Below are 27,431 nucleotides of genomic sequence, written 5' to 3' on the forward strand. Positions count from 1 at the left end.
GTCTTGTTTTTCAATCTCTTCTGCAAATCTGTATCTTTAGATAAAATTTCTTAGACCATTTACATTCAGTGTTATTATACAGAAATGATTTTTATTTCATATAATTTTAATTTATTATTAATGCTTAATTTGCACTTTATTCTCTTTTAATCAACTATTTTCTAGTGAAATTCATGCATACATTGGCCATGATATTTATTTTTCATTTAATCTGTGAGAAATATTTCATTGACTATATTTTATACTGCTGACTTAATGGTTATGAGTTATTTAGATTGTACTTAACATGAAAAATATTTATTTCATCTTCACATCAGAAGAATGTACTTGCTGGATATAAAAATCTTTGTTGGTACCTGATATCTTTCAGGGTATGTTGTAGATTATCCAAAATCCTCCTAATTGCTGGGGTCTGGTTTGAGAGATCAGTGAAAAACCTAATTGGCTTACTTCTAAATGTGACCTGCCATTTTTCTGTTTCAGCCATGAAAATTTTATTTTGTTCTTTGTGTTCTTCAGTTTAATTACAATATATTTTGAAAAGGATCTCTTTTGATCTTTTTTTTATCAGTGGTGAAAGAGAGGAGAGAGAGAGAGAGAGAGAGAGAGAGAGAGAGAGAGAGAGAGAGAGAGAGAAAGAGAGAGAGAGCTGTTTTATTTCTAAAAATTATTCTAAATGCATTTTGTATTTGGACTTCCATCTCAATCCATCTCATTCTCATCTCCTGAAGATTTATGCATCAGAATGATAATTGAGTCAACTGGACACTATGGGACATACAACTGTGAACCCACTAGAGATGCTGGAGCACGTGAGCTACTTTGCTGTTTACTATTTTTTTTTCTAAGCTAGTGATTTTTGTCAACCCAGAGGCCCAAGTCTGCATGCTTGAAGTGTGTTGTATCTTCTGACTATTTCTGTTGGGTGTGGTTGTGTATGATGCAGGTTTCAGGGCTGTTGCTGAAAGCTTTGGAGTACCACTCCCCTCAGTTTTTTTATGGCAGCATAGAACTTGATGGTTCTCTACAACTATGGGGCCTGTGAATCTCAGCCCTTATATTGTAGAGAAGATTGTACCCTGGCTGCAATGATGAGGGGTTTAACCACCTCCAGGTTGAGGTGATGAAGAACACTCCTGCTGAGGCAGTGAGGAACCCTAGGCTAAGTTTGGATTCCTTGAAAGTTATTTTTTTCTCCTACTCAGCTTCACCCCACCCCACCTTCAGTGAAGGGAAGGCATTGTGGTATTCTTCAGCTTGCAGAAATTCTGCTACAAGTTCCTTCTAGACAGTTAACTTAGATATTCTTTTGCAGAGATTTTTTTTTTTTAAGGTTTTATGTGATTCTACTGTAAGTTGGGAGAAGCTGTATTGACGCAATGTCTTCCAACCAGTGTGACTAGCAATGGAATCTACAAAATGGCTTCCCTGCCCAGCCCAGTCCAGTCAATTTGCAAGTCTCCTCAAGTTTTTAGTTGTCCAATATTGAGCTTTAGACTGATTAGTCAGTTAACCAAACCTCTGGTCATCAGTTCTTTAAGTGCTTCATTTCTCCTCTCTGGAGAGGTTGAAATTAGTATCATACATCCTCTCTGTCACTTTCAGAGGCCAAATAAAAATATTTTAATTAAAACATAATAAGATGACACTGGAAATAAGTTTAGTATTTTTAGTTTATTGCTTAGTATGAAAACTCATTTTATCCATACACCAACTTTTTTAAAAAGTCTTTTCATTGCTTCTATTACATCTTTGTTTCTCAAACTATAGATGATGGGATTCAGCATAGGGATAACAGTGCTGTAAAATACTGACACTATCATGTCATGCTCCAGAGCATAGCTGGAACTTGGTCTCATATACATGAAGAGGATGGTCCCACGATAAATGGACACTTCAGTCAGGTGGGAGCCACAGGTAGAGAACACTTTCCTCCTCCCCTCAGCAGAATGCATCTTCAGAATGGCCAACAGGATGAAGCCATAGGAGACCAGGACAATCAGGATGGTGACTATCTCAATGGAGCTCACAAAGAAGAAGAGCAGAAGCTCATTTATGTGAGTGTCAGAACAAGAAATGGCAAGTAGAGGAGGGATGTCACAGAATATGTGTCTGATTACATTGGATCCACAGAAGGACAGGCTAAAAGTGGCCACTGTATGTAAAATAGCATGAAGAATTCCTCCAACACAGGAAGCCATGATGAGTGGCACATAGCCCCTGGGTGACATGCTCACTGAATACAGAAGTGGGTTGTAGATGGCCACATAGTGATCATAAGCCATTGCAGCCAAGAGAAAGCATTCTGTGGTTCCAAAAGCGACAGCAAGAAATGACTGTGTTGCACATCCATAGAATGAAATCATTTTACTTTTTGATATGAAATTTACTAACATATTTGGGATAACATCTGTGGAACAGGAGGCATCCACAGAAGACAGCACACTCAGAAAATAGTACATGGGATTGTGGAGCCTGGAATCCATGATCACCAATACAATCAGTCCCAAATTTCCTGTGACAGTAAAAATGTAAACAGCTAAAAATAGGAAAAAGAGAATTATCTGCACTTCTTTATTGCCGGTGAAGCCCTGTATTACAAATGCATTAACTTCAGTGACATTTTTCATGTTTTAATATCATAAAACAAGCTTGAAGATCTTCAGAAGATCATAGTTCATGTTCTATGAAAATAATGGGCAAAATTGTGAGTCAAAAGAAGAAGACTGTTTTTTTAAATTTTTAGTAGTCTATAATAATTATATATAACATTTGGAGTCACTGTGATTACATATACAGGCACTTAAGGTACTTTGATCATTGTCCTATCACTGTCCTCCCCTCCACCTTCTTCCAGATTCCCTTCCTTTATTCTACTTGTCTCCTATTTATTTGCATCACATAGCCTACATAGGCTTTCTGGATTCTTGTTACATTCCAAGTTGTTAAGTGGAATAAAAAGAGTCAATCAAAAAGAGACTAAACCATCTTGAATCCACTGAGGAAGTATTGAAGCTGCATAAAAATATCAGTGTCTTATACATGTGTACCTTTGTGTGTATGCACACATTCTGATCACAAAACAGAAAAACACACACAAATCAACAAATATACACCAGTATTGAAAATTTGTGTGTGTGTTTTTCTGTTTTGTGATCCACTGATGGTCCTGCACTCTGAGTTTTGATTTTTTGAATAACCTATGTTTATATAGCTGAGGTTACAGAAAAAGAGAGATGAAGTACCATTTTGATGAACATGATGAAGTCTATCCATGTCTCTATGTGATTAGAAGTCACAAGGAATCCAGGGATTATGCAATTCCTGCCAAAGATTCCATGACTTATCTGATACAAGGTAAGTAACCTGGTATGTGGAATCCAGATGAATCAAATTCCTGACTAAAACCTGTGTGTAATGTCTGTCTCTCTCTGGTTTTAACCGTATTTAAAGCAGCTATATATTTGAATAGCCAAGAAACAACACAATGTAAGGTAAGAATACAAATTAAATATGTGTACCAATTTACTTTATAGTTATGGCTACACATTTAAGATGACCATATAAATGATCTTCAGAGGTATCTATTTAAAATCATTTAAAATTAGAACACATAATAAAAATTAAACAAAGTTATAGAAAAATATGTATAACTAGAACATTGAGTCAGACATTTAAATATTTAGCCACAAGTAATGGATTTCTGTAGTTGCTAATACACACTCAAATAATTCAATTGAGATTAAATTTAAAAATTCTGGGTGTAAATATTTTTTACACAGTGCTTGGCTTAAACCCAAGTCCTTGCATGTGTCAGGCATCTGTACACATATCATTCAGCTTTATCCCCTGGGTCTAATATTTAGATTATGGTTTTTATGTCTGTCCCTTCTCTTAATGTATGGGTTCATTCTTTAACAAAAAATGGAATTTTATCAGTTGTGTAAGCTGTTGATAATAAAAGTACATAGAAATAATATCACAGTTGCATTTAAAACATTACAGCAGATTTAGTTTTACTATGTGTAAATAAAATAATAACATCAAGTTGTTTCATTTTTTTTTTTTTGCTTGGAAGTATTGGTTTTCAATACTTACTTAAAACTTGGTATAAATAATATATTGAGAAATGTATTCTACTTCTGTATACAACAGGATAGAATTAAAGAGGTTTATACTGAGTATTTAATAGCTAAAGTATTTAGTACCAAAATGTAATACTGACTTTCAATTCTCCAACATATTGTGCAAATAATATCAAATTTTTTCTTACCTGTGGCATACTAAATTCAGGTTTAATCATGTTTTAAATATGGTTCATTTAAGCTATTTATATCAACTAACTTTACTGTACGTAGATCCCAAAGGATTTGCCCCAAGGGGAATATGACCCAATTATTTTCTGGTTCCAAATAACAGCATGACGATTTAATTCATAATAAAAAGAGATAATGACTCTGGATTAAAAAAAAACAAAACAAAACACTGTATGTTGACCCAGATAAAATGAGTGAAATAATTTTGTGTCTAATTCAAAATGATGGCTTAGAAATACATTTTAAGATGCTTTTATGTTAGCTAAGAAATCTTAAACTCTGCAAATATATTGTCACATAGCTTTGACATGTTATAACTTCACTTCTCTGAAGCCTGGATTCCTCCCATTGATGACATAAGCAACAATTCATTCATGACATTGCAACAATTCAGTAATCATAATGAATAATAATGATGTAAAATAATCTTTCTTGAGAATTTTAGAAGATGTGTTTGCCATCATCAAATGCATTACAGCTTTACTCTCTTTAAATTATAGCTTGTTGAGTTTGAAGTATAAATTTTGGGCTCATCAGAGGATTATTATTCAAGGTTATATTAAACCTCCAAAAGTTACATAAATGTGGAAGATATTAAAAATGTTAAACTTGGACTTAATAAATCATACAACATTTTCAATGTTGAAAATTAAAGTTTATTCAGATGAAACTGTGAGTGTATACATATATATGTATATTTATGTACATATATGTAGACATAGGGAATAAGTTTAAGTATACATATGTAGGTAGATTCACACACACAAATGTGGAAAATCACACACTGTGAAACACAACATATAAAAGGATTAGGATGAAGAAATTTAACACTGGTAAGCAGGGAAGACTCGATTTTTTTTCATTTTCAACAATTTTTTTCATGTGCTCTTGATGATAGGTTGGAAATGACAAACAGTGAAAGTTGCTAATTTTATACATTTTTTACTTGAAGACTAGAAGAGTGAATGATTTGCATAATCACATATATCATATTCATAATTGCAAACACACTCAAGGGTGGATTGTGGGACATTGAAAAGTAACATCAGTCACTATAAACACCATGAGCAGAAGCAAATATGGAAAAAAAGAACACAATGTCATGCCATCATATGAATGGGTTTAGCCTTTTTTTTTTTTTTTTTTTTTTTTTTGGACAGGGGTTTGAACCCAGGGATCTTAGACAATGAGCCACATCCCCAGCTTATTTTGTATGTTATTTAGAGATAGGGTCTTACTAAGTTACTTAGGAACTTTATAAATTGTTGAGGTTTACTTTGAATTCATTATCTCCTGTCTCAGCTTCCTGAGCCTCTGGGATTACAGGTGTGCTGTGCTACACCCAGGTTAGCCATATTTCAGAGAATGTAGAAATGCCCTCAAGGAACATTTGTCACGTGAGCACTAAAGCTAATGTATAGATGAAATGAAAAACTGAGTATCTTTAACATATTTAAAAATAAACAGACAACAAATACTGCCAGAAACATGTGTAAGGAATTTGATGATAATAGAAAATTGATCAAAACTGAGACAAAACAAGTAGAAAGTTTAAAATACATACACACACACAAAAATAAATAAATAAATAAATAAATAAATAGACTGTCCTTTGAAACAGTTCATAAGAAAGAAAATTACAAAAAATCCTCAACAAAATACTACCAAAACAAATTCAAAAGCATATTAAAAGTTTAATTTTATCAAACGAGGTTTATCCCAGGGACAGAAAGGAAGCCAGAAACAATAATGTGATCTCTGTATATGCAAAAAAGGCATTTGACAAAATTCAACATTCCTTCATGATAAAAAAACATTGAGTAAATTATGTGTGGAAGGAATGCAGTTCAACACAATGAAGACCATGTGTAATAAGCCAACAACCAACATACCAGATGGGGAAAAGCTGAAAGGTTTTTCTCCAAGACTTAAAGGAAGAGGAGGATGTCCCCTTTCTCCATCTTTGTTCAACATAGTACTGAAGTCCTAGCCAGAGGACTCGAGTAAGATAAACAAATAAAGGTCACTTATATTAGAAAAACTGTGTCAAACTGTCATTGTTTTCAGATGACAAAATTTTAAATGCATAAAATCCCACAAACACACCAAAAAGTCTTTTAGATATAGTGAATGAATTTAGCAGTGTTGCAGGGTAAAATAATCAACACAATGCTTTCAGAAAGTTATCAGAAATGGCAATGAAGAAAGTAGTCTTATTTATAACACATACAAAACCAAACCCCAAAAGCTAGGAATAGATTTTACCAAAGAGAGGCATGATTCCTACAATGAAAAATTTAAAAACATTGATGAAAGAACTTGAAGAGGATAGAAAAAAGTGATAAGACATTGAATGTTCATGTATAGGGTGAATCTATATTCCTAAAATGTTCATACTACCTAATGTGATCTATGAATTCAATAAATCCCTGTCAAAATACCAATGGCATTCTTCATGAAATTAGGGACAAAACAATCCTAAAATCCTTCAAAACTTCAAATTTATCCTGAGCAAAAAGAATAAAGCAGAAAGCACTGTATTATTGACCTTAGTATATACTACATATCTGTGGTAATCAAAGCACCATGGTATTGTCATTAAAACAGACTCGTAGACCAATGGAAGAAAATGCACAGCAAAAAATAAATCCATGAAATCTACAACCAACTGAATTTTAACAAAAGTGTTAAAAGCATTCGTTGGAGAGAGGATAGTCTTTCAAAAAAATTGTGCTTGGAGAACTGTATCTTCACATACAGAAGAATGAAACTAGATCTCTATCTCTCCTCATTTATAGAAATAAGCTAAAAATGGGTTTAGACAAATTTAAGATATGAAACTACTCAAAGAAAATATGAAATAAATGCTTTATGTAGTATATGGGCAATATTTTTTACAAGAACATACAATCACACAAAACAAAAGCAAAAGAGAAAAATGGGATTACATCCAGCTAAAAAGGTTGAGAACAGCAACCTATAGAAGAGACAACCTATAGAAGGGGAGAAAATATTTTTAATCTACACATTTGACAAAGAGTTGATATCCAGAATACACAGGATCTCCAAAATCTCAATAGTAATATATAAATATCCCAATTACCTATGAGCAATGGGCCTAAATATGCAGCTCTCTAAAGACTTCATATAAATGGCAATAGGTATATGAAAAAAAGCTCAATATCACTGACCTCCAAGTAATTACAACAAAGAACTACAATGAGATATCACCTCCTGTATGTAAATAAGGGGAGTATCAAAAACATAAAGAATCACAAGTAAGGATGTTAAGTAAAGAGAACATTTGCACACTATCGTTGGGAATGTAAATTAGCACAGATATTATGTCAAACAGTTGGGAGCTACCTAAAAAAAAATTAAAAAATAGAACTATCACATGATCCTGCAATGCTACTACTTGATATTATCCAAAGGATAGATGAATAAAGATTGATTAATGAATATTAATTTATGCTTAGCTAAGAGCAAGAAATTCTGGTGCTCTATTATACAGTAAAGTGGCCACAGAGAACCATATTATACAGTCAATTTCAAACAACTAGAAGACAGGTTGTTGAAATTTCTCACCCTGAATATATGCAGATTTTTGGGGAGAATTTTTAAGCTAATTCAGACATTAAAAATGTATATCAAAATAATGCAACCTATCCCATTAATATGCATACTTTATGTTTTTAAGTGTCAGTTAATAAATTAATTTTTAGATGTGCTTTTATATTTTTCTGAATTGGTAGTAAATTATCTGTATAATGAAGTATAAAAAGAGAAAACACAAGGAGATGTACAAATAATGAAGAAGTAGAATGTTAAAGAAAACATTTTTTACAAAATTTTAGTACAAAGAAAGTTGATTAATGAGAAAATGAAATTTTTGTTAAGGGATATGGTAACAAATGGCAGCAAATTCTTAATAGAATCAACAGATCTTCTGCAGGCACAAAATGTTTAGGAAAAATAAAGCATTAACATGACTTATAAGATATGGGACACATGACTTTTCAAAATTCACTGTTAACAGGGAAAATCAATTCCCTACGTAGGAATCTCAGCAAAACTAAATTGGAAAAAAATGGGGGAAGGGGAAGGCTTTCCATTCTCCAAGGTGCAGTTGAATGACCACCCAACCCCTCACACACCATCAATGCAGATATCCTGTCCCAGAGGAACTGGAAGACTAGAAGGGTATCCTGATTCAGAGAATCCCAAAAATATGCAGCATGTGCTTCCTTCAGTAGGAGATATGTTTATCCTTCAGTAGGAGATATGTTAATGGAAAAATATTTGAGAAGCATGTCACATGAGTAGGGAAGAGACAGTGGGAAAAGTTTAAATAAGTGATGAAGTTCTTGGAAGACGGCAGACCCTACACATCCTGTTAATGCAATATAAAATGTCTGAAATACAGATGACCACTGTGAAAGGCAATACATGTCTGGCTATGGGATTGAAGGAACTCCAAATAGAATATGTTCACAGATAATGCTCCAGAGTGTAAACATATCACATTTTTTATTCATTCCTCTGTTGATGGACATCAAGGTTTATTTCATCTTAAGCACTCGTGAATAATGCCACAATAAATATGAGAGGTGCAAGAATCTCATGGGTATGCTGATTTCTTTTCATTTTGATACATACACAGAAAATTAGCAGGATCATATGGTAGATCTGTGTTTAGTTTTTTGAGGAACCTTTGTAACATTCTTCATAATGGGTATGCAAATTTATATTCTCATCAAGAGGGAAAAAATTTCCTTTTTCTCAATGTATGTGTCAGCATTTTTAATTTTTTTGTCTTTTTTATAACAACCATTTTTAATTAGAGTGAGATGATATTTTATTGAATTTTATATTTACATTATTCTGGTGGCATAATGAAGAATAAAACTGGTTTGATTGTTTGCAACACAATGGTTGCAACCAGAGGACATTAAGTAAAGCAAAATGAAAGTCAAGTGCATAAAGCCACTACTGCATGTTTTCTTTTTTCTAAAAAATGGAAACTTAAAAAGTCAAATTGAAGATAGAATAGTGATTACTAGAGCTTGGAAGGGATCAGGGGAATGGGATAAAGGGAGTTTAGATAATAGATAACAAAACACAGATAGTAGGAATACATTTTGGTGTTCTTCAAAATAGTGGGGGAAATGTAATTTATAATAATGTACTATATATTTTATGAAGACCTATAAGAAAAGAGCTTGAACACTCCAAACTTGATATATATATTGAGAGAGAGAAAGAGAAATTTCTAATTACCCTGATTTTATCAGTGCATGCTGTATGCATATGCAGAAATATCACACTGAACCTCATTAATTTATAAAATTAATTCAAATATATAATATTAATTAATAAAAAGCATATACATAAATCTTAGCCCTGAGAGTTAAAATAACTTTTCAATAACTATTTTAAGCACTATTAAATATGTGAGAGTGACTCTGTAATTATGGAACAGAAAAATACAGCTGGATTTACCTCCAATCTTAGATGAACCTCCTTCTGATCCTTCATATGCTTATCACACTGAAATATAAAGACAAATATGAGGATTACAACTGAATCTTATGTAAGGATATTATGGTGCAGAAGGAACACAACAACCAAATAGCATTTTAAAAGTTACTATAATCAGAACATAAAATAATGCCATCTTAATAGCCTATCAAATATGTATTAAATTTGCTAAAACAAGATAAAAGTAATCATTGCAGCTTCAAGAAAACAAAATATATTAGAAATATGACTAATGGAAAATTAGAAAAGTAAACAGATAATTCAGAGAGCTCAGAGTGTTAAACCAATAATATAACTTCACACGATATAAAGCAAAACATCATACAATGAATAATGTAGTAAAATGCAAGAGGAAGTAGTTATCATATAAAGTTACTATATAAAACACAAATAAAGAAAAACAAGATGTAAAATAATGATACAAAAGAAAATTAATCAAAAAGAGAAAAAAACTGAAACTGATGAAAGTAAAAACAATAAACTAATTTTTCAAAATATTAGAAACTTATACAATTATGAACACACAGCAACTATTTATAAGCTGTGTCATTAATAAGAAAATCAGTAGGATGATAAAGCCAATTCAAATAATGACATTTAAGTAATACAGTCCAGGAGACCTTATTAAAACAGCTACAGTACAAGAAGGTTTTGTTTCCCTTTTAATTTTATTAAAGAAAATAAATAGAGGAAACATCCTAAATGTACAACTTGATGAAATTTCACAAACTTAAAAAGACTAAGATAAAGAATACTATATCCAGCACTCCTAGTGGGTTCCCTTTTCCTATCTACCAGTCATTATCACCCCTCCAAAAATAATTCAACTTCAAAGCTGTAACAATTATAGGCAATCACTAGATTTTTTAAACCAGCATTTTGAATTTTAATTCACATACAGAAAAATAAATACCAGTTATATAAATTATGAGAATCACATATACTTGTATAAGAACTTCAAGTTATGAAATATACTTATCACCCTAAAAACATTTCTTCTTGCCAGTTTATATTAAATCAACTCCCATCACCTCTAGTTCAGGTAATTGCAATGATGTTTTCCATTGTTAAAATTTTGCCATGTTCAGAATGTGACAAGAGTGGAATCACATTATTTGCATCATTCTCCCTTTGGTTTCTTTCACTTAGCAAGAGGCACTTGAGAGCCATCCCTGTTATCTGGTTACAGTATTTTTTTTTCCTTTTTAATCACTGAATAGTCTTCCATTATTTAAGTGTACCATTATTATTTTATCCATTCACTAGTTGTTAGACTTTCCTTTGCTTCATTCCTATACATAAATTTATGTTTCCTTCATATCTTTTCAGAACGTAAAAAAATTCATTTTTAATGCTTGATAATATTCCATTGTCTGAATATACAATAGTTGCTGAATCTATTCACATTCTGAAAGGCATTTTGGTTGCTTTTAAGTTGAGGCAATTATAAATATGGCTGCTATAAACATCTGTGTGCAGGATTTTGAGTGGACTTAAGTTTTTAAACTTTGTGTGTGTGTGCACACATGTCTATGTCTGTGTGTGATTATTGCATTTTGAGCAAAAATTTGTAAGAAACCTCCAGAGTGTTTTCCAAAGTAACTGTGCCCTTTTTGTTTCCCACAGTCAATGAAAGAGAACTCCATTTACTGGACATCCTACCTAACATTTGGTGTTCTAGATTGTGGTTGTTCCGCCAGGCATGTAGCAATATCTCATTGTTACCTAAATTTACATCTCTCTGATTAATTATGACATGGAGCATCTTTACATTTGCTTACTTATTATCTTTCTATAGACTTTTATGAGGTATCTGTTGAGGTCATTGACCTAAGTTTTAAGGTCATTTTTACCATTTATCAAATATTGTTTTCTTATTGCTGAGTTTTATCAGGTCTTTGTATATTTGTGGTAATAGTGCTTTATCAGATGTTTCTTTTGCAAATATTTTCCCTCATTTTGTGGCTTGTTAATCCATTATTTTGGCCATCCATGTACACTTTACAATATTTTGAATGATTTATGACCACAGTTAGGTACAAGTCTGTACATTAGCATGTGACAGTCTGAAAGGGAGGAAAGATTCCAAGGAACTGAAAAGGCTGAACTTTAACTAGCCAGATTTCTAAAGTTATGATATTCTATGACAAAGAACTTTATCTGTACATTGCACTAATTCTCCTACCAATACTTGCTGTTCAGGGTTAGCAGTTTAGTTTTGGGCATTTACATATTATATCCTCCATTACACTTTCAATGAGCTTAAATTTATTTTTATACCACTTAAAATGATAGCACTTCAAAATTAAGATAGTGTAGTTAGTGATTTTTATTGAATGATTATACATTCTATACTAAATTATGCTTTCATATGAGCTCATCTTATACTCGTGTAAAATACATTAATAGAATTAAACAGGTTATATTTCCATGAAGAGGAAAGTAGATTTCAGAGAATTTTTTTAATCAATCCAATGATGCAAAATTAGTATCAGAAGTGGAAATATATGCTGATTATTAGACTTCTTTTCTAGACCTAAGCATGCATTAAGCATTCATGTTATACCAAGTGCCAATGCACATTCAGTCATCTTTTTTTTATCATTTTTATCATGTACTCCATTGCTACAAATCATACAATTGTTTATCATGAGAAAAAAAATAATGACACTTTCATGTCCCTGAAGAGAATTACTGTGTTTCCTCCTTGGAACATCCCTGTGGACTTTAAGAAGAACTCAAGGACCTGACAAAAGAATGAAAATGCACAATATGCACAGTTTGCCTTAGCTGAGCAGTTTATTTCCAAAGGTAAGAAGCAAGGTATTCTTTCCTGATGAGATAATTCGATCTGTAACCTTGAATTTGGAACTAAAGTATATACCTTAGTAGTACTAAAATTGCATTTACATGAAAATGTTTTAATTATAAAGATATATATATATATATATATATGATTGAAATTAATAAAAAATTTCCAAATTTGACTAAAGTGTAAAAAAATAAATAGGGAATTATAAAAGCTGTATTTCTTTATGGTCTTGAATAATCAAGGCACTACAAACAAGATGATAAATATTTCTTCTTTTTGTTGTAAATGTATGCCACATATTTATATATGTATATACATATATAATACACACACACACACACACACACAGTAAGTACTACTCTAAGAGAATTTTACATAAGTGGAATGTATTACAATTTGAATTACATACCTGTCAGAGACTACAGCAGGGGAAACAAGGAAGGTTCCCTCTATATTTCAGTTAATAGAGCTGTAAACTAAGAATTTGTTTTGATTTTATTGAGAAAATATAACTGTCAACATAAGGTGGTAAAAAGGAGTTATAGTTATAATTTAGAAAACTGATAAAATGGATTAAAAACATTAACTTTCAATCCGCCACTGGTTACACATTAATTGGGGAATTTTTTTTTCTTATGAAGGGATACAAATGAATTTAAATTTTATTTTTAGTTAGGAAATTTATCTGGGAGTAATTTAATATTGTCTTTAATCCCATGGTGTACTGAAGTTTGACTGCTTTATAAAATAATTCATGTATGTGAGGATCTGATTTTGCCTTGTTTTCGGATGATCCTGGAGCTATGGCATGTCACACTGAGTCTGCAGTGTGGCCAAGAGGATAAAGTCTTGGTGTGGATTCACAGAAGTCTGGGCTTGAATCCTGGCTCTGCTACCAACTGTGGGACTTGCTTAAGTTATCTGTTTTCAGTAAGGGGATGTGGAATCACTTATTCTACACGTCAATCTCATGAAGATTACATAAGATAATGCACACAAAATATTTTACCCCTAGTAAAATCTGCATACCGTGAGAGCTGCTGTCTAGCTTACCTTCTCCATGAGCACAGGTTTGTAATACTATTCCCATACATGCCCAGTGATTGTGTTTTCTGTGAGTATTAAGGAGCTGATTTTCCTTGGTCTTCCAGACTCATTATTTTTGGTTGAAAATTCCACAATCTACATTTTGGCTTTGCAAACTCTGTCAAAGTGAAGTCAGATAGAATAAACACAATCAGTTCTACTTTCCTAAATTATTACTTTGACAGAAATATCTGTGTGGTGAGCATTTTGAAAATATATGTAGACATCACACTGTGGGTCTCTCTTGCCTCTATTTCCCGATAAGAGAGTAAATATGGACTCTAAAGAGGCATGGCTTAGAACAAAATATACTCTTACTCATAGATCTCCTTACTCTACAGCCAAACTCAGAGCAATCAAAGTTTACTAGAAAAATATTTTACCAGACATAGTAGGGGAATATATTTAAACATATTAATTATTGTACTGTCATACAGGAGGCATACTACAGTAATACAGATGCATTTTAAATATAATATACTATAGAATATTGGGATATTAGATATCATATCATTGGAATAGTGTGTGTATGTGTGTGTATGTGTGTGTGTGTGTGTGTGTGCATACCTTCTTGTTTAGAGCCCATTGATTATTCAAGACCATGAAGAAATGCAGCTTTTATAATTCCCTATTTTTATTAAAATATTTTATGTAAAATGCATTTTATCTTCTCATAAATAGGTATATCTCATTCATGTAGTTGAACAAGACAAAAATTTTGGTCAATCTTAATCTTTCATTCAGAAGAACTAATTTTTCCAAGATCACAATTGTCAATAAATGGTAATTCTGAGCTTTTAATATAGGGGTTTAGAGTCCAAATAAATGGAAAGGAGTGGTCATGAATTGTTTTTGAGACAAATGTATCTAAAAACTATACCCTAAAATTTCTATGTATAATAATCTTATTTATTGAAACATTTGAATTCAGTTGAAATAATGTGTTTAAAAAAAAAACAAGACAAAAAATGGAAAACATGATGATGTTTATTTCAAGAATAAAAATGAAAAACAAAAACTAGAACTAATTTTAAAATAAAACACACTAAAACTATTTTTACTTGTTATACAAGGTGCCCCTCATTACAAAAGAATGCCTATTATGGTTTTCAAACTTGCCCTTCAGTACTCTTGGAATTAAGCAATTGTCATAAGAAAGGACTTGATATGCTTTGGTCAGAAAAACTGCCCTGAATGAAGAACTAAAATGTAAGACTAACATGACAAATTTCTATGAATGTTGAACTACATAAGCAATATTTCTCACCCTCTTTTTCTTATTTCAACTAAACGTGATCTTATATGTGTGATTGATTCAATTAAAAAAAGAAACTTTAATGGAAATCATCCCATGGACTTTGTATGGAACCTAGAATATGCATTCATTTCATGAATTTAAAGATGATGTACTGTGAAAATAAGTAAAAAAATCTGACAGAAAATATATGCAAAGTTAATGAAATTTGTTTGGCAGATATTTTTAATGTGACAAACATATCCAACAACTGATTAATTTCTTAAATTCATTTAAACAGAATAATGTTTCCACCTGTATACATCAGCTTCATCATTGTGCACTCTTTAATGGCAAGGATTTTGCTATGCTTTTCCAAAGCCCAAAAGTGAGGACTTAATTGACTGGTCTCTACTTTTGCAGAATATAGCTCTTAGAAAACATAGTGTTAACTTCAATGTCAGGGATACCATCAAATATGGATTTATCCAGGATTCAGTTCAACAATGCTACTGAAGTCACAATGTTTATATTATTAGGCTTCACAGATGATTTCTACCTGCAAGTTTTCCTATTTTTACTATTTCTTGGCATCTATCTTTTTACTTTGATAGGAAATTTGGGACTGGTTGTATTGGTCATTGAGGATTCCAGGCTCCACAACCCCATGTACTACTTTCTGAGTGTCTTATCATTCTTGGATGCCTGCTATTCCACTGTTGTCACCCCAAATATGTTGGTCAATTTCCTGGCAAAGAAAAAATCCATTTCACTTTTTGGATGTGAAACACAGATGTTTCTCTTTGTTACTTTTGGAACCACAGAATGCTTTCTCTTGGCTGCAATGGCTTATGATCACTATGTGGCCATCTACAACCCACTTCTGTATTCAGTGAGCATGTCACCCAGGATCTATGTGCCACTCATCATTGTTTCCTATGTTGGTGGCATTTCACACGCTACTATACACACAGTGGCCACTTTTAGCCTATCATTCTGTGGGTCCAATGAAATCAGACATGTTTTCTGTGATATCCCTCCTCTCCTTGCTATTTCTTGTTCTGATACTCACACCAACCAGCTTCTCCTCTTCTACTTTGTGGGCTCTATTGAGATAGTCACTATCCTGATTTTCCTAGTCTCCTATTGCTTCATCCTGTTGGCCATTCTGAAGATGCATTCTGCCGAAGGGAGGAGGAAAGTTTTCTCTACCTGTGGCTCCCACCTGACTGGAGTGTCCATTTATCATTGGACCATCCTCTTCATGTATGTGAGACCGAGTTCCAGCTATGCCTTGGATCATGATATGATAGTATCAATATTTTACACCATTGTGATTCCCATGCTGAATCCCATTATATACAGCTTGAGAAACAAAGATGTAAAAGAGGCAGTGAAAAAATTACTTGAGAGAAATTTGTTCAAAAATAAAGTACATTTTAAAAATTGATTAAATCGAAAAATAATGTTACCTGTAATTTGATATCTGCATGTTCAGCAACTAGAGAAAAATGCTGTTGATTTCAGTTAATAGTGAGATATATCCTAGAATATGTTCAAATAAAATGTTAATTAGCCCTCTAAAGCAGTATGTTAGAAATGATGATATATTAAATTATTTGTATACCTTCCTATGTTCAAACTAGTCTGCATTGAACAATCATTAATGCACATATATTTGTTTTTAATTAATTGATAAATATGTTGATTTTCAGTGACTATGAAAGCAATAATGTTCTCAAGATTGTATGACTTCATATATGTGTGCATTGCTTATAAGGAGTTTCTATCACCCAGGATGAATTTAAACCTGATTGTTCAATCCCTGTTTTGCCAAATGTTATTACAATTGTCCAATTTATCCTACATACTCAGATAAAACTAGGCATCTGTTACATGTTTTGCCCCGTTTGACTCTAAACCATAGATACTTCTTCTATTAGTAGTAATTTTCCTTGTTCAAAAGGAGAAATTGAGTAGATCCATTCCAATATTCCAAAACATAAATGAAGATTTTTTTTTTACAATTATACTCAAGGACTTGTAAACCAGTGAAAATATGGCTTAGAGAATAGCATAGAAATGGCTACTACATGTGACTATTTCAAGATCAGAAAGTTAGATTTCTTAGAAGCTGTGATCCTTGTTGCTATATTCAAGATGTGAGCTCAGTTCCAAGACCTGTATTTGTCCTGTATTTATAAGGAAAAATCTTATATTTGTTCTAATTCCACAAATTTGTAGCCAATAAAAAGACCCATAAATGGAAACACTCTTTTTTTTACTGTAATTCATATCTCTTTCTGCATTATTACACTCTTTATTTTTTATTGGTTCTTTTTATTTTTTTTTCAAAATTTATTTACATAAAAAGTAGATATTTACTTTTTAAAATGAAACCTGTTTTTTTTTCCCAAAGGAGTGATTTTCCTGTGATTCTATGAGAATATAGCAATCAAAATAAAATTCCAGTCATGCTCAATGGCACTCACCCACAATCCAGCAATTCTTCAGGCTTGTCAGGAAGATTATAAGTTGGAGGCCAGGCTCAGCAATTGAACAAAATGCTGTCTCTAATAAAAAATTAAAATGACTATCTATGTATTTCAGTTATCAAGCACCCTTGGGTTTAATCCCCAGTAATGAAAACAAAAACAAAAATCCAAAATTCCTCTTATGATATAATTCATAAAGGTGTATTTGAAATTTCAAATAATAGCTTGTGGTACTTCATTTTCTAATTTCTTCCACCTATTATGGGAAGAGGAGCCACAAATTCTATTTGAACAAGTATAGGTTTGAAAGTAAAATGTACATTCAAAATTCTCCTTAAAAATAAAGCAATATAATTTTCAGAGACATATACTGACAACATTGTAGACAAACTTTAAATCTATAAAAATCAAGCTTACATCTCTATATATAAACATATAAATATTTATAAATATATATATATGATTTTTACAGCCCCAAACCGGAATTTTTCATATACTGATCTGAGGAGAATTTTCTGTAAGAAAAAATAACCTATTTTAAAATATTTCTAGATATATCTTATAAAATTATTATAAATATTTCTTATAAAATAAAAAAATATTAGATCTCACCAGTTTCATTCTTCAGGATTCAACCACACTAGCATATTACAACACATTATGAAATGTTTTACTCCAGGTTTTATTCTAATTTATTGGTTTTATTGCTGTTTCAAATTAGAATATATAATCATTATGAGGACAAATAAAATATGAGCACAGGTATCTAGGATGATCTCATTTATAACTGGTTAAAAATCCATGTCAAGTTTAAATATAGGAAACTTACACTATCTTTCCTTTTGCAGCCATACCACAGAAGTCAAATGATGGGAATAACCATTCCCCCATCATTTGCCATTGTCCAGGTCAGTGTAAAGGAACGACTACATTTAACACCCAAGTCAATAAATTTTTTTTCTATATATTTCAGATAATTAACTTTAGCTTTAAAATAATGCTTTGACTTCCCTGGTGCTCATTGGCCTTTTTATCATTTAAGGACTTTTATTTATTACTTTTTTCTTGTGAGTATTTCATTAATATAAGATCTTCTATTATGTCACTGTAACTTTCATAAAGATAAGTAAACGTCTACTATGTCTCACTGTCATATCTCTAGGATAAAAATATACCTGAAACAGTTAATGGAAAACAAAACAACTGAATGACATTTATTTACTGAGTGAAGTCATGGAAGACATGAGATTGGTTCTTTTTGTGCTTAGATTGTTCAAAGGACTTCGATTTGGTCTCCTTTGTCATTCTCCCTAATCTACCTTCTCTCCCTTTGCAGATCAACTGCCACTCATGGACTAATCCAGCTCTCATCTCCACACAAGCTCTGCTCTTAATTTTTTTTTAAACCTTTTCATGCAGTTTTAGATGGAAAAACAGGGGCTCAGTACATGATGCTTCATAGTGTATCATCTTGGCAAGCTGAGTACCTCTAAATGAAGGAGGCTGCAAGGGTCTTAGAAGCACCCTCCTTTCTTGTGTTCTGCTTTCTCCCCCAGGTAGGCCACAGAATTCCTCCTCCTCAAGGCAGGGTTCATAAACTACAGCTCCTCTTCCCCAAAGCAATATCACTAAATATCACTAGATAGAATATCCCTAGATATTCCCCCAAGAAATATCACTAGAAATATCACTCTGATCTTCCAAGACCTTTCTGTGTACAGATGGCTATAAAGAATTTCTGACCAACCTTCTCTGAATATTCATCATCTGACCCCCAATTTAGAAGGGTGCTGATCTATGCCCATTGGAAAAAAAAATAGCTATACAAAAAGGCCAGGAATCTGAGGAGAAAGGCCTTAAGAAGTCATCCTCCTGCACTCTCTTCTCAATCATATTCTTCTATTCAATAACATTTCTACATGACTGTGACCTGTGATGTCCATTCTTTTTTTTTAATTTTTAATTTTTTTATTTTTTGATAGCTGGGTTGAACCCAGGGATATATAAATGTTAAGCCGTATCTCTAGCCATTTTAAAAATATTTTATTTCGAGACAGGTTAACACTAAATTGCTTAGGGCTTCAATAAGTTTTTGAGGCTGGCTTTGAACTCACAATCTTCCTTCCTGAGCCATCAGAGCTTCTGGGAAGCAGTCACCCAACTGTCAATTCTTCATGAATATAAAGATCAAAAAAATAACTTCTTCAGGATCTGTGAGTCTTTATTTTGGCATTTTAACTATGTCATGTAAAACTTTTATGAAATGAATTTGCATGCTTTCTCCAATTAAACTGTCTTTGCCAGTTATATTTTCACACCTAAACTGAGACCCTAATAGTCTTAAGTATTTTTACTACCTCATAATATTAATAATTTCGTAGCTAATGAGATACTGGGCCTCATGTATTAAATCATGAGATCTTCATAATGATCCAATAAATGGTGGTAGTAGTACATCTTATTACAGATGAAGAAACACTTAAATAATTTGATCAATGCTACACAGTGCTTAAGAGTGATGGCAGAATTCAAATCTAAGTTGTAAGGATGCAGTTTCTGCATTTAAACTCACAATACACAGAATGAAAGAATTACAGTTGTTTTTATTTCACCAATATTATCATTCTTTTCTTTAGGGAACATACCTGGAATTGAACTCAGGGTCACTTGACCACTGAGCCACATCTCCAACCTTTTTTTAGAGACAGGGTCTAGCTGAGTTGCTTAGTGCCTCACTAAGTTGCTGAGGCTGGCTTCCAACTCACAATTCTCTTGCCCCAGCCTCCTGAGCTGTTGGGATTACAGACATGAACCACCACACCCAGGTCATCATTTATTTTTGAGATAATATTTTAGGAAGTATTGAAGTTATTTAGTAAATCAGTGACAAAATGAAAGAAAAGGAGTGTATTTAAAAATTCTATAGAAGTGGTTTCCTTTGGATTTGATGATTTATTTCATTCATTAAAGTTCATGGAGTTTACCAGTTGTGAGTTTGATTGATTCAAAAGATAACGATAAAAAAAAAGAAAAGGAAGACAGAGAAAGGGAAGAAGATAGGAAGAAAGAAAGAATCGAGAAAGCAAGGTAAGAGCAGAGTGGTTGAGATCAGTCATGTCTGGACTGATTTAGAAATTCCTTTGCATTTTCAAGTTTCAGAACTTGATATTGCCCTGGTGAGTGGGGAGTTATCCACATAAGCAATATTTAAAGTTATGGCAATGGACAGCATTTAAATGTATATAGAACCTATTCCTATACAGTATGTAGAAACCTCCATAGCAACTTTCCCCTAAGCTCATTTTAAAATACAAATATATCAGACAGTCTGGTAGCACATGCCTGTAATCCCAACAGCTCTGGAGGATGAGATAGGAGGATCACGAGTTCAAAGCAAGCCTCAGCAATTTGAGGAGCCAAGCAATTCTAAGTGACCCTGTCTCTAAATAAAATACAAAATAGGTCTGGGGTTGTAGCTCAGTGGTCAAGTTTCCCTGAGTTCAATCCCCAGTACCTCTCCCCCCCCCCAAAAAAAAAAAACACCTTAATTTTCTGTAATCTATACCAGTGCTGAATTTGCATTGATCCAAATAATCTGAATTCCAAGGAAAAGCAAGAGGACATGGAACACATAATTTACTTCACTCAGGGCAAAGGGTGAGAGGAAGATATGACCACCTTACAAACATGTAGGAATATCTTAGTTACATCTTAAGGAACTGTTAAAACCAACTGAAGGCAGCTGGAGAAAATAGACAGACATGAAATGGACAAGTTTATAATTATTCTCAAAGTCTATTCTGCAGGACTTTAAAAAGTGGTTATTAAAATGACTAATAATATTTAGAGTTTCAAATATATGTGTTCTTGGTGGTGAGTCATTCATTAAGTCATTGACAATTACTTGGAAAAAAAAGAAAAAAAAGTTCTACTGGATTGAGGAAACAGCATGCATGGACAAACCAGCAATCTCTCCAGATAAAATGGACATTATACACTGTCCAGTGAAACATTGTAAATAAAATATGCACATTCCCCCCACCCACATAATCAAAGAAAACAAGTTCTTCCAAAAGGACATCAACAGAGTCAGTACAGACTTTGCAAGAAAATGCACACTAGAAGCTTGAAAATAAACCAATAGATATTTACCAAATAGAAAAAATAAAGTGGGGGGAAAAGTGTGCAAGTAGTGCATAAGCACTCTAATATAGATAGAAGTGTACAAGAAGTGTGCAAGTAGTATAATATAGACACAAAGAACAAAGCAGCATAAATATAATAAGGCATTGTAGTCTATACTTTTCTGAAGACAAGGAATGCATCAAACCATTGATTCAAAAAGACTGAGGAGCCTGGAAAGGATAAATGTGAATGAAACCAAAGGGAAACAAGAAGTGAAACTCAGACTGATTAATTTCAGTAATGAAAAGCTAAGATAAATAAAAAATTGTGAAAGCATTCAGAGGAAAATACATATTAAACACAGAAAAAAATTTACAAAACTTATTTTATTTTGAACAAGAAAATATACATAACAGGAATCATGAAGATTCATATTTATAGTAATAAAAGATATCAACCCAGATTTTAACATTCATTGAAATAATTTAAAAACTATCAAATATATAAATACAAAAAAATCCTTTGAGGAAAATCACATACACACTCTTTACACACATATATATACACACTTAGGCTGAATAATTTGTAACTAATAATAATTTCTAACTATAAGAGATTCATACTTTAATTATTTTCCAAGCAGTCATTTTGACAGCTGAAGGACATTTGTATCTATGCAAAGACAGAAACACCAACAATATGAAAAAAATATATATAACAAATAATCAACATTTTAATTTTGTTTTAACAAATAAAAGACTAAATCAATACTACAGTGTTGTAATTTAGCTTTAAACTATTCATACAAGTAAAATTTATTACAAATAGCATAAATTAAAATAGTAAAATTAAATTTATGCATTTCATTTTTGGTAGAATATATTAATCTTGCCCTTATAAACAATGGTCACCATAGAGAAGAAACAAAACAAAACATTATCAACATCAAGAATGAAATGAGATGCCACTATGATGTCCATAAATATTAAGAGCAGAATAAGAGATATTATAAACAATCTCATGCTAATAAATTTGATAATTTGAAAAAGTACAGTTCTTTTAAAGTTATATCAGAATAGGTAATCTGAGTAGGTCTCCCCACCCCTTACTAACTCTCTCTCTCTCTCTGTATATATATATATATATATATATATATATATACACACACACACACATATATATGTATGAGCAATTAATTTGTTGAATAAAAACCATTCAAGAGATCAGTTTGCAATAACTTTTTCAGTGTAAAAATCTCACCATTACAGATTAGTTAATGAAAACCATTCATATGAAAAATAATTTTTGCAGTAGTTTTCCAGGTAAAAATCTCATCTTTCTCTCTGACTGAAATGTGGATAGCATTGAATGAACTCTCTTTAACCATGTAGAACAGAAGAATTGGGGGTAATAGAGCAATAAAATGGGAGAAAGTAAGGGTCCCAATTACCTTGTGAAAGAAAAAAAACTAGCCATCACAAACTATTCCTATTGAACAAGTCAACGCAAGATGTATAAGATTAATACAGACAAACTGCAGTTTATACACAATGATTCTTTTATTATGGTTCCAGGGATTGAACCCAGGGCCTCCTAACTACTGAGTCACATCCTCAGCACGTTTTATATTTAGAGACAGGGTCTTACTAAATTACTTAGGGCTTTGCTAAATTGTTGAGAATGTCTTTGAACTCATGACCTTCCTGCATCTGGCTCTTGAACCACTGAGATTACATGCATGTGCTACCCCTTCTGGCTCAAGGATGTTTTTCTCTCTGATGATCCACTCTGTTTCTGAATTCCTTTATTAAACTAGAAAGCCTGTGTCCTAATACATTTTCAGGCCCCAGCATGTTCCTATCATCTGATAAATTGTTCTTGTATCTGCAATGCTATATTAATGAATTTATAGAGTAAATGCAAATAGCTGAATCTTTCATATTACCTATAGATTATATTGAAAATTTTTTAAAAATCATATAAATACGTTTTAATCCATAGTATAAAGAGAAAATGCAGCCTTAATTTAATTAAACTTCAAGAATTTCCTCAACTTACTCTTGTCTTCTAATGTGTAGATTCTGTTGACCATCTGTACCAGCACAAAATGTAGCAAAAGATTTCTAAATCATAGAGATAAATACAAATGAAAGCAATGTGAAACAAGATCTCATGAAAATAACCACAAAAGTGAAAAGAACCCATAAAGAAATGGATTGAAATAAGGAATATAGAGGGTAAGAAAGGAAACCAAACAGCATTTTTACACAATAAATGTTTATTAAATTCTTACTTCTAATAGAAAACAAAACCAACTAGAAATACCTACAAACAAATTATGCACATCACAAATGTCAAAGAAAACCTAAATCATAATAATTTTTATATCATTGATGTAGGATAAGGAAAAATTTGAAATAGATTAAAAATGTACAGAAACATAATAAAGTCTAATTGATTTCAATACATTTTTTGGCAGCTTTGAATCAGGGGAAGATTGTTTAATTAATTAACTCAAAATAGATTTCACTTTAAACACACAAAAAGCACTTGGGAAAAGTTATCAAAGATAATTGTACCAAAAACACTGTAAAATTTAAAACAATAACATATAATCACCTATAAATAATATTTGGCATAAATAATCTCAGTAGTAATTATACAATTTTTAAAAAATAATTACATAAATAGAAAAGGGAATTATACTTTTTCTCGTACTGGAGAATGTATCCAGGGTACTTTGTCATTGAGCTACATTCTAGCCCTTTTTATTTGTTTCTTTTGAGACAGGATTTTGCTAAGTTTCTGAGGTTGAGCTGGAACTTGGGAATCTCCTGGTCTCAACCTTTTGATGCGGAACTATACCTTCTAAAATAACATTGAAAGAACAGAAAGAAAATTAACATTACAATTTCAGAATATGCAATAAAAATTTTTAAGGAGATTTTAGTTTTCTAACTGACTAAAGTTTATGGAATACCACAAAGTATACATTCATTGACAATTATTTGCATTATAGCTTTTCTTTATTAAAAATATAATGAAAATTAATCAAAATTTACTTCAAAAATTTATTTTTAAATAACATTATTAAAGGAACCTGGAGAAAAGAAATGAAGTAGCCTACTGGATATGTTACAGAGAAGAACTTTCTTAAATGTTCAGAAGGTACACACACATGAGATATCATTACTCACAGATTTTTAAATATAACAGTAGATGAGTAATTTTGATCCTGTACCCATTTATCCAAAAGCTTTCAAAGACAAAAATACTTTTGAATATTAAGCATTCAAGAGAATACAGCTGTAAAGAAGTACATAGGAAATGACAAAAATGCTCATTATATATGCAATATATAGACATAAATTAAGTTACTAATCTAGAAGGAAGTCACAAATATGTCAATAATTGCTACAGTGTTTCTATTTTTCTTAACATCTTTTACTACTACTAAATTGTCTTCAACATTAGCATATATATTTCCCATGATTTAATTTGTACTTCAGTATGTTACCTTTTTCTAAATTCAAAATTAGGAATAGTGATAGTTTTTCCTTTTAGCTATTTGAGTGTTTTTCAATTAATTTAACCAGAAGTAATTTTTTTTTGTACCCTGAATTGAATTCAGAGACACTCAACCACAGAGCTACATCCCCAGTCCAATTTTGTATTTTATTTAGAAATAGGGTTTACTGAGTTGTTAAGTGCCTCATTTTGCTGAGGTTGGCATTGAACTGGTGATCCTCCTGTCTCAGCCTCCAAAGCCGCTGGAATTACAGGTGTATTCCACTAAGCCTGGTCAACCAAAACTAATTTATGAAAGAAAAAGTAAAAATTATCCAAATATGGCATCATGCATTAAAAATATTATGTAAATGTAAGTCTAGTATTAATGGTCAACATTTACCATTATTGCTTTAAATGGTTTACATCTGTCCTCAGATGCTCATGGAATCATTATTTAACTTGTGAATTTGGGTGAATTGAGCATTTAACTGTCATTGACTTTTTAAGGGTTGTACAGTGAGAAAACTATAAGATGTAAAATCTAAATCCTTAAATTGTTGATTCCAAAAAATGCTATTGACCACATGTTGTATTTCTTATTATTGTTATGAATAGAGTGACTTCTAAAGGCCTTATCTTTGTGCCAAAATCATAGCTCTTTTTCTTATAAAATTATTTGAAATGGGAGTGTTCAAAGAATATTTTATGATATAGTTTTTAGATTGACATTCATATTTTCTTATTTTTCACTCCAGGTGCCTTTAAAAACACACATATTTAAATAATAGATTTAACACACATTCAATGATTTCCAATTATGATGTGGATTTCTCAAAACATATTTCCAGAAATGTCAAAGATCTTGTTTGGTTAAGTAAAGGGCAGTTCCAGAGAAATAACAAATGATAGATTCAATTGTTTTTAGCAAGAGATCAAGGAAATACCCAATAGAAAAAAAATGAAAAAGATAAAGATGAATTAAAATCCTTAGCATCACTTTAATTGCCTGGAGCCCTCTCTCTTCTGAATGACTCTAATGAGAGCATTTTTCACTTCTTTGTTTCTAAGACTATAGATTAGTGGATTCAGCATGGGAATCACAATAGTATAAAAAACAGAAGCCACTTGATCCTTTCCCAAGGAATAGGACTTATTTGGTTTTAAATAAGTAAAAATCATAGTACCATAAAAGATGGTGACTCCCAGGAGATGGGAGGCACAGGTAGAGAAGGCTTTCTGCTTTCCTGAAGTGGAATTAATTTTCAAAATAGTATAGAGAATGGACACATAGGACACAGATATTGTAATAAGGGACACCATTAATGTGCAACCGGCAAAAATAAAGATCATGATTTGAGTATCATATATATCCGTGCAGGACAGGGATAAAACTGGGGATGTGTCACAGAAAAAGTGATGGATTACATTGGAGTCACAGAAATTCAATCTGCTCATGCAAAGCAAATTGACAGAGGAATCCATAAAGCCAATCAAATAGGATCCAAAAAGCAGGGCACAGCAGAGTCTTGTGGACATAATGACTGGGTAGTGTAGAGGACGGCAGATAGCTACATAGCGATCATAGGCCATTGAGGAGAGAAGGAAACACTCAGCAGCACCCAAGAAGACAAAGAAGTACATCTGAGCAAAGCAGCCCATGAATGAGATATTTTTGGTGGAGGTCAGTAAGTTCTCTAAGGTTTTAGGTGTGATGACAGTGGAGTAACTGAGGTCAAGGAATGACAACTGAGTGAGGAAAAAATACATGGGGGTGTGAAGCTGGTGATCCAGGCAAATGAGCAATATCATGCCTACATTCCCCAGCACAGTAATCAGGTATATCAGGAGAAATAGCATGAAGAGGACTACAAGGATCTCTTCAGAATCTGTCAGTCCCATGAGGATGAATTCAGGCACATTTGTGTTATTCCATCTGCTCATAGTGTGTACCTCTGCACTGTTGAAAAACCAAAGTCAAGACTTAGCAGAAAAGGTTTCAAAATGGTTTTGTCTATAGGAGTGACCCAATAATTTTATTATTAATTTAGTGTTTCTAGGAATTGATAAAAGTTTACAACTTAGGACTAGAAAAAATTTGATTGGCAAATATAGATAGAGACATCAATTGACATTTGGATATGGTATAATAATTAAAGGTGGCATTCTACTGTTGTAGAATCACCCCACTATTTTTCTGAACCCTCTTTTTTATTAATATATTTAGTTCACCTGAAATGTGTTACCATATGTACTACCACTATCTACATATTGATGAGAAATAGGCACAGAAAATGTATAATTCACCTGAAGTC

At 32.2% G+C, this 27,431-nt stretch overlaps 3 protein-coding genes across 3 annotated transcripts; 1 reads left to right on the plus strand and 2 right to left on the minus strand.

Moving 5' to 3' along the window:
* Positions 1 to 1,694: 1,694 nt before the first annotated feature.
* LOC144254514 (olfactory receptor 5T18-like) lies at positions 1,695 to 2,630 on the minus strand. The gene has a single exon (XM_077797771.1). It carries the CDS (start codon positions 2,628 to 2,630, stop codon positions 1,695 to 1,697), a length of 936 nt encoding a protein of 311 aa, XP_077653897.1.
* Positions 2,631 to 15,446: 12,816 nt separating this feature from the next.
* Positions 15,447 to 16,439, plus strand: LOC113178305 (olfactory receptor 5T1-like). The gene has a single exon (XM_026382695.2). It carries the CDS (start codon positions 15,447 to 15,449, stop codon positions 16,437 to 16,439), a length of 993 nt encoding a protein of 330 aa, XP_026238480.2.
* A 9,673-nt stretch (positions 16,440 to 26,112) lies between these two features.
* Positions 26,113 to 27,060, minus strand: LOC113178306 (olfactory receptor 8H1-like). The gene has a single exon (XM_026382696.2). The coding sequence runs from the start codon at positions 27,058 to 27,060 to the stop codon at positions 26,113 to 26,115; it is 948 nt and encodes a 315-aa protein (XP_026238481.2).
* Positions 27,061 to 27,431: the final 371 nt, after the last annotated feature.

The sequence above is a fragment of the Urocitellus parryii genome, chromosome 4, assembly GCF_045843805.1.
Source record: "Urocitellus parryii isolate mUroPar1 chromosome 4, mUroPar1.hap1, whole genome shotgun sequence".
NCBI lineage: Eukaryota > Metazoa > Chordata > Mammalia > Rodentia > Sciuridae > Urocitellus > Urocitellus parryii.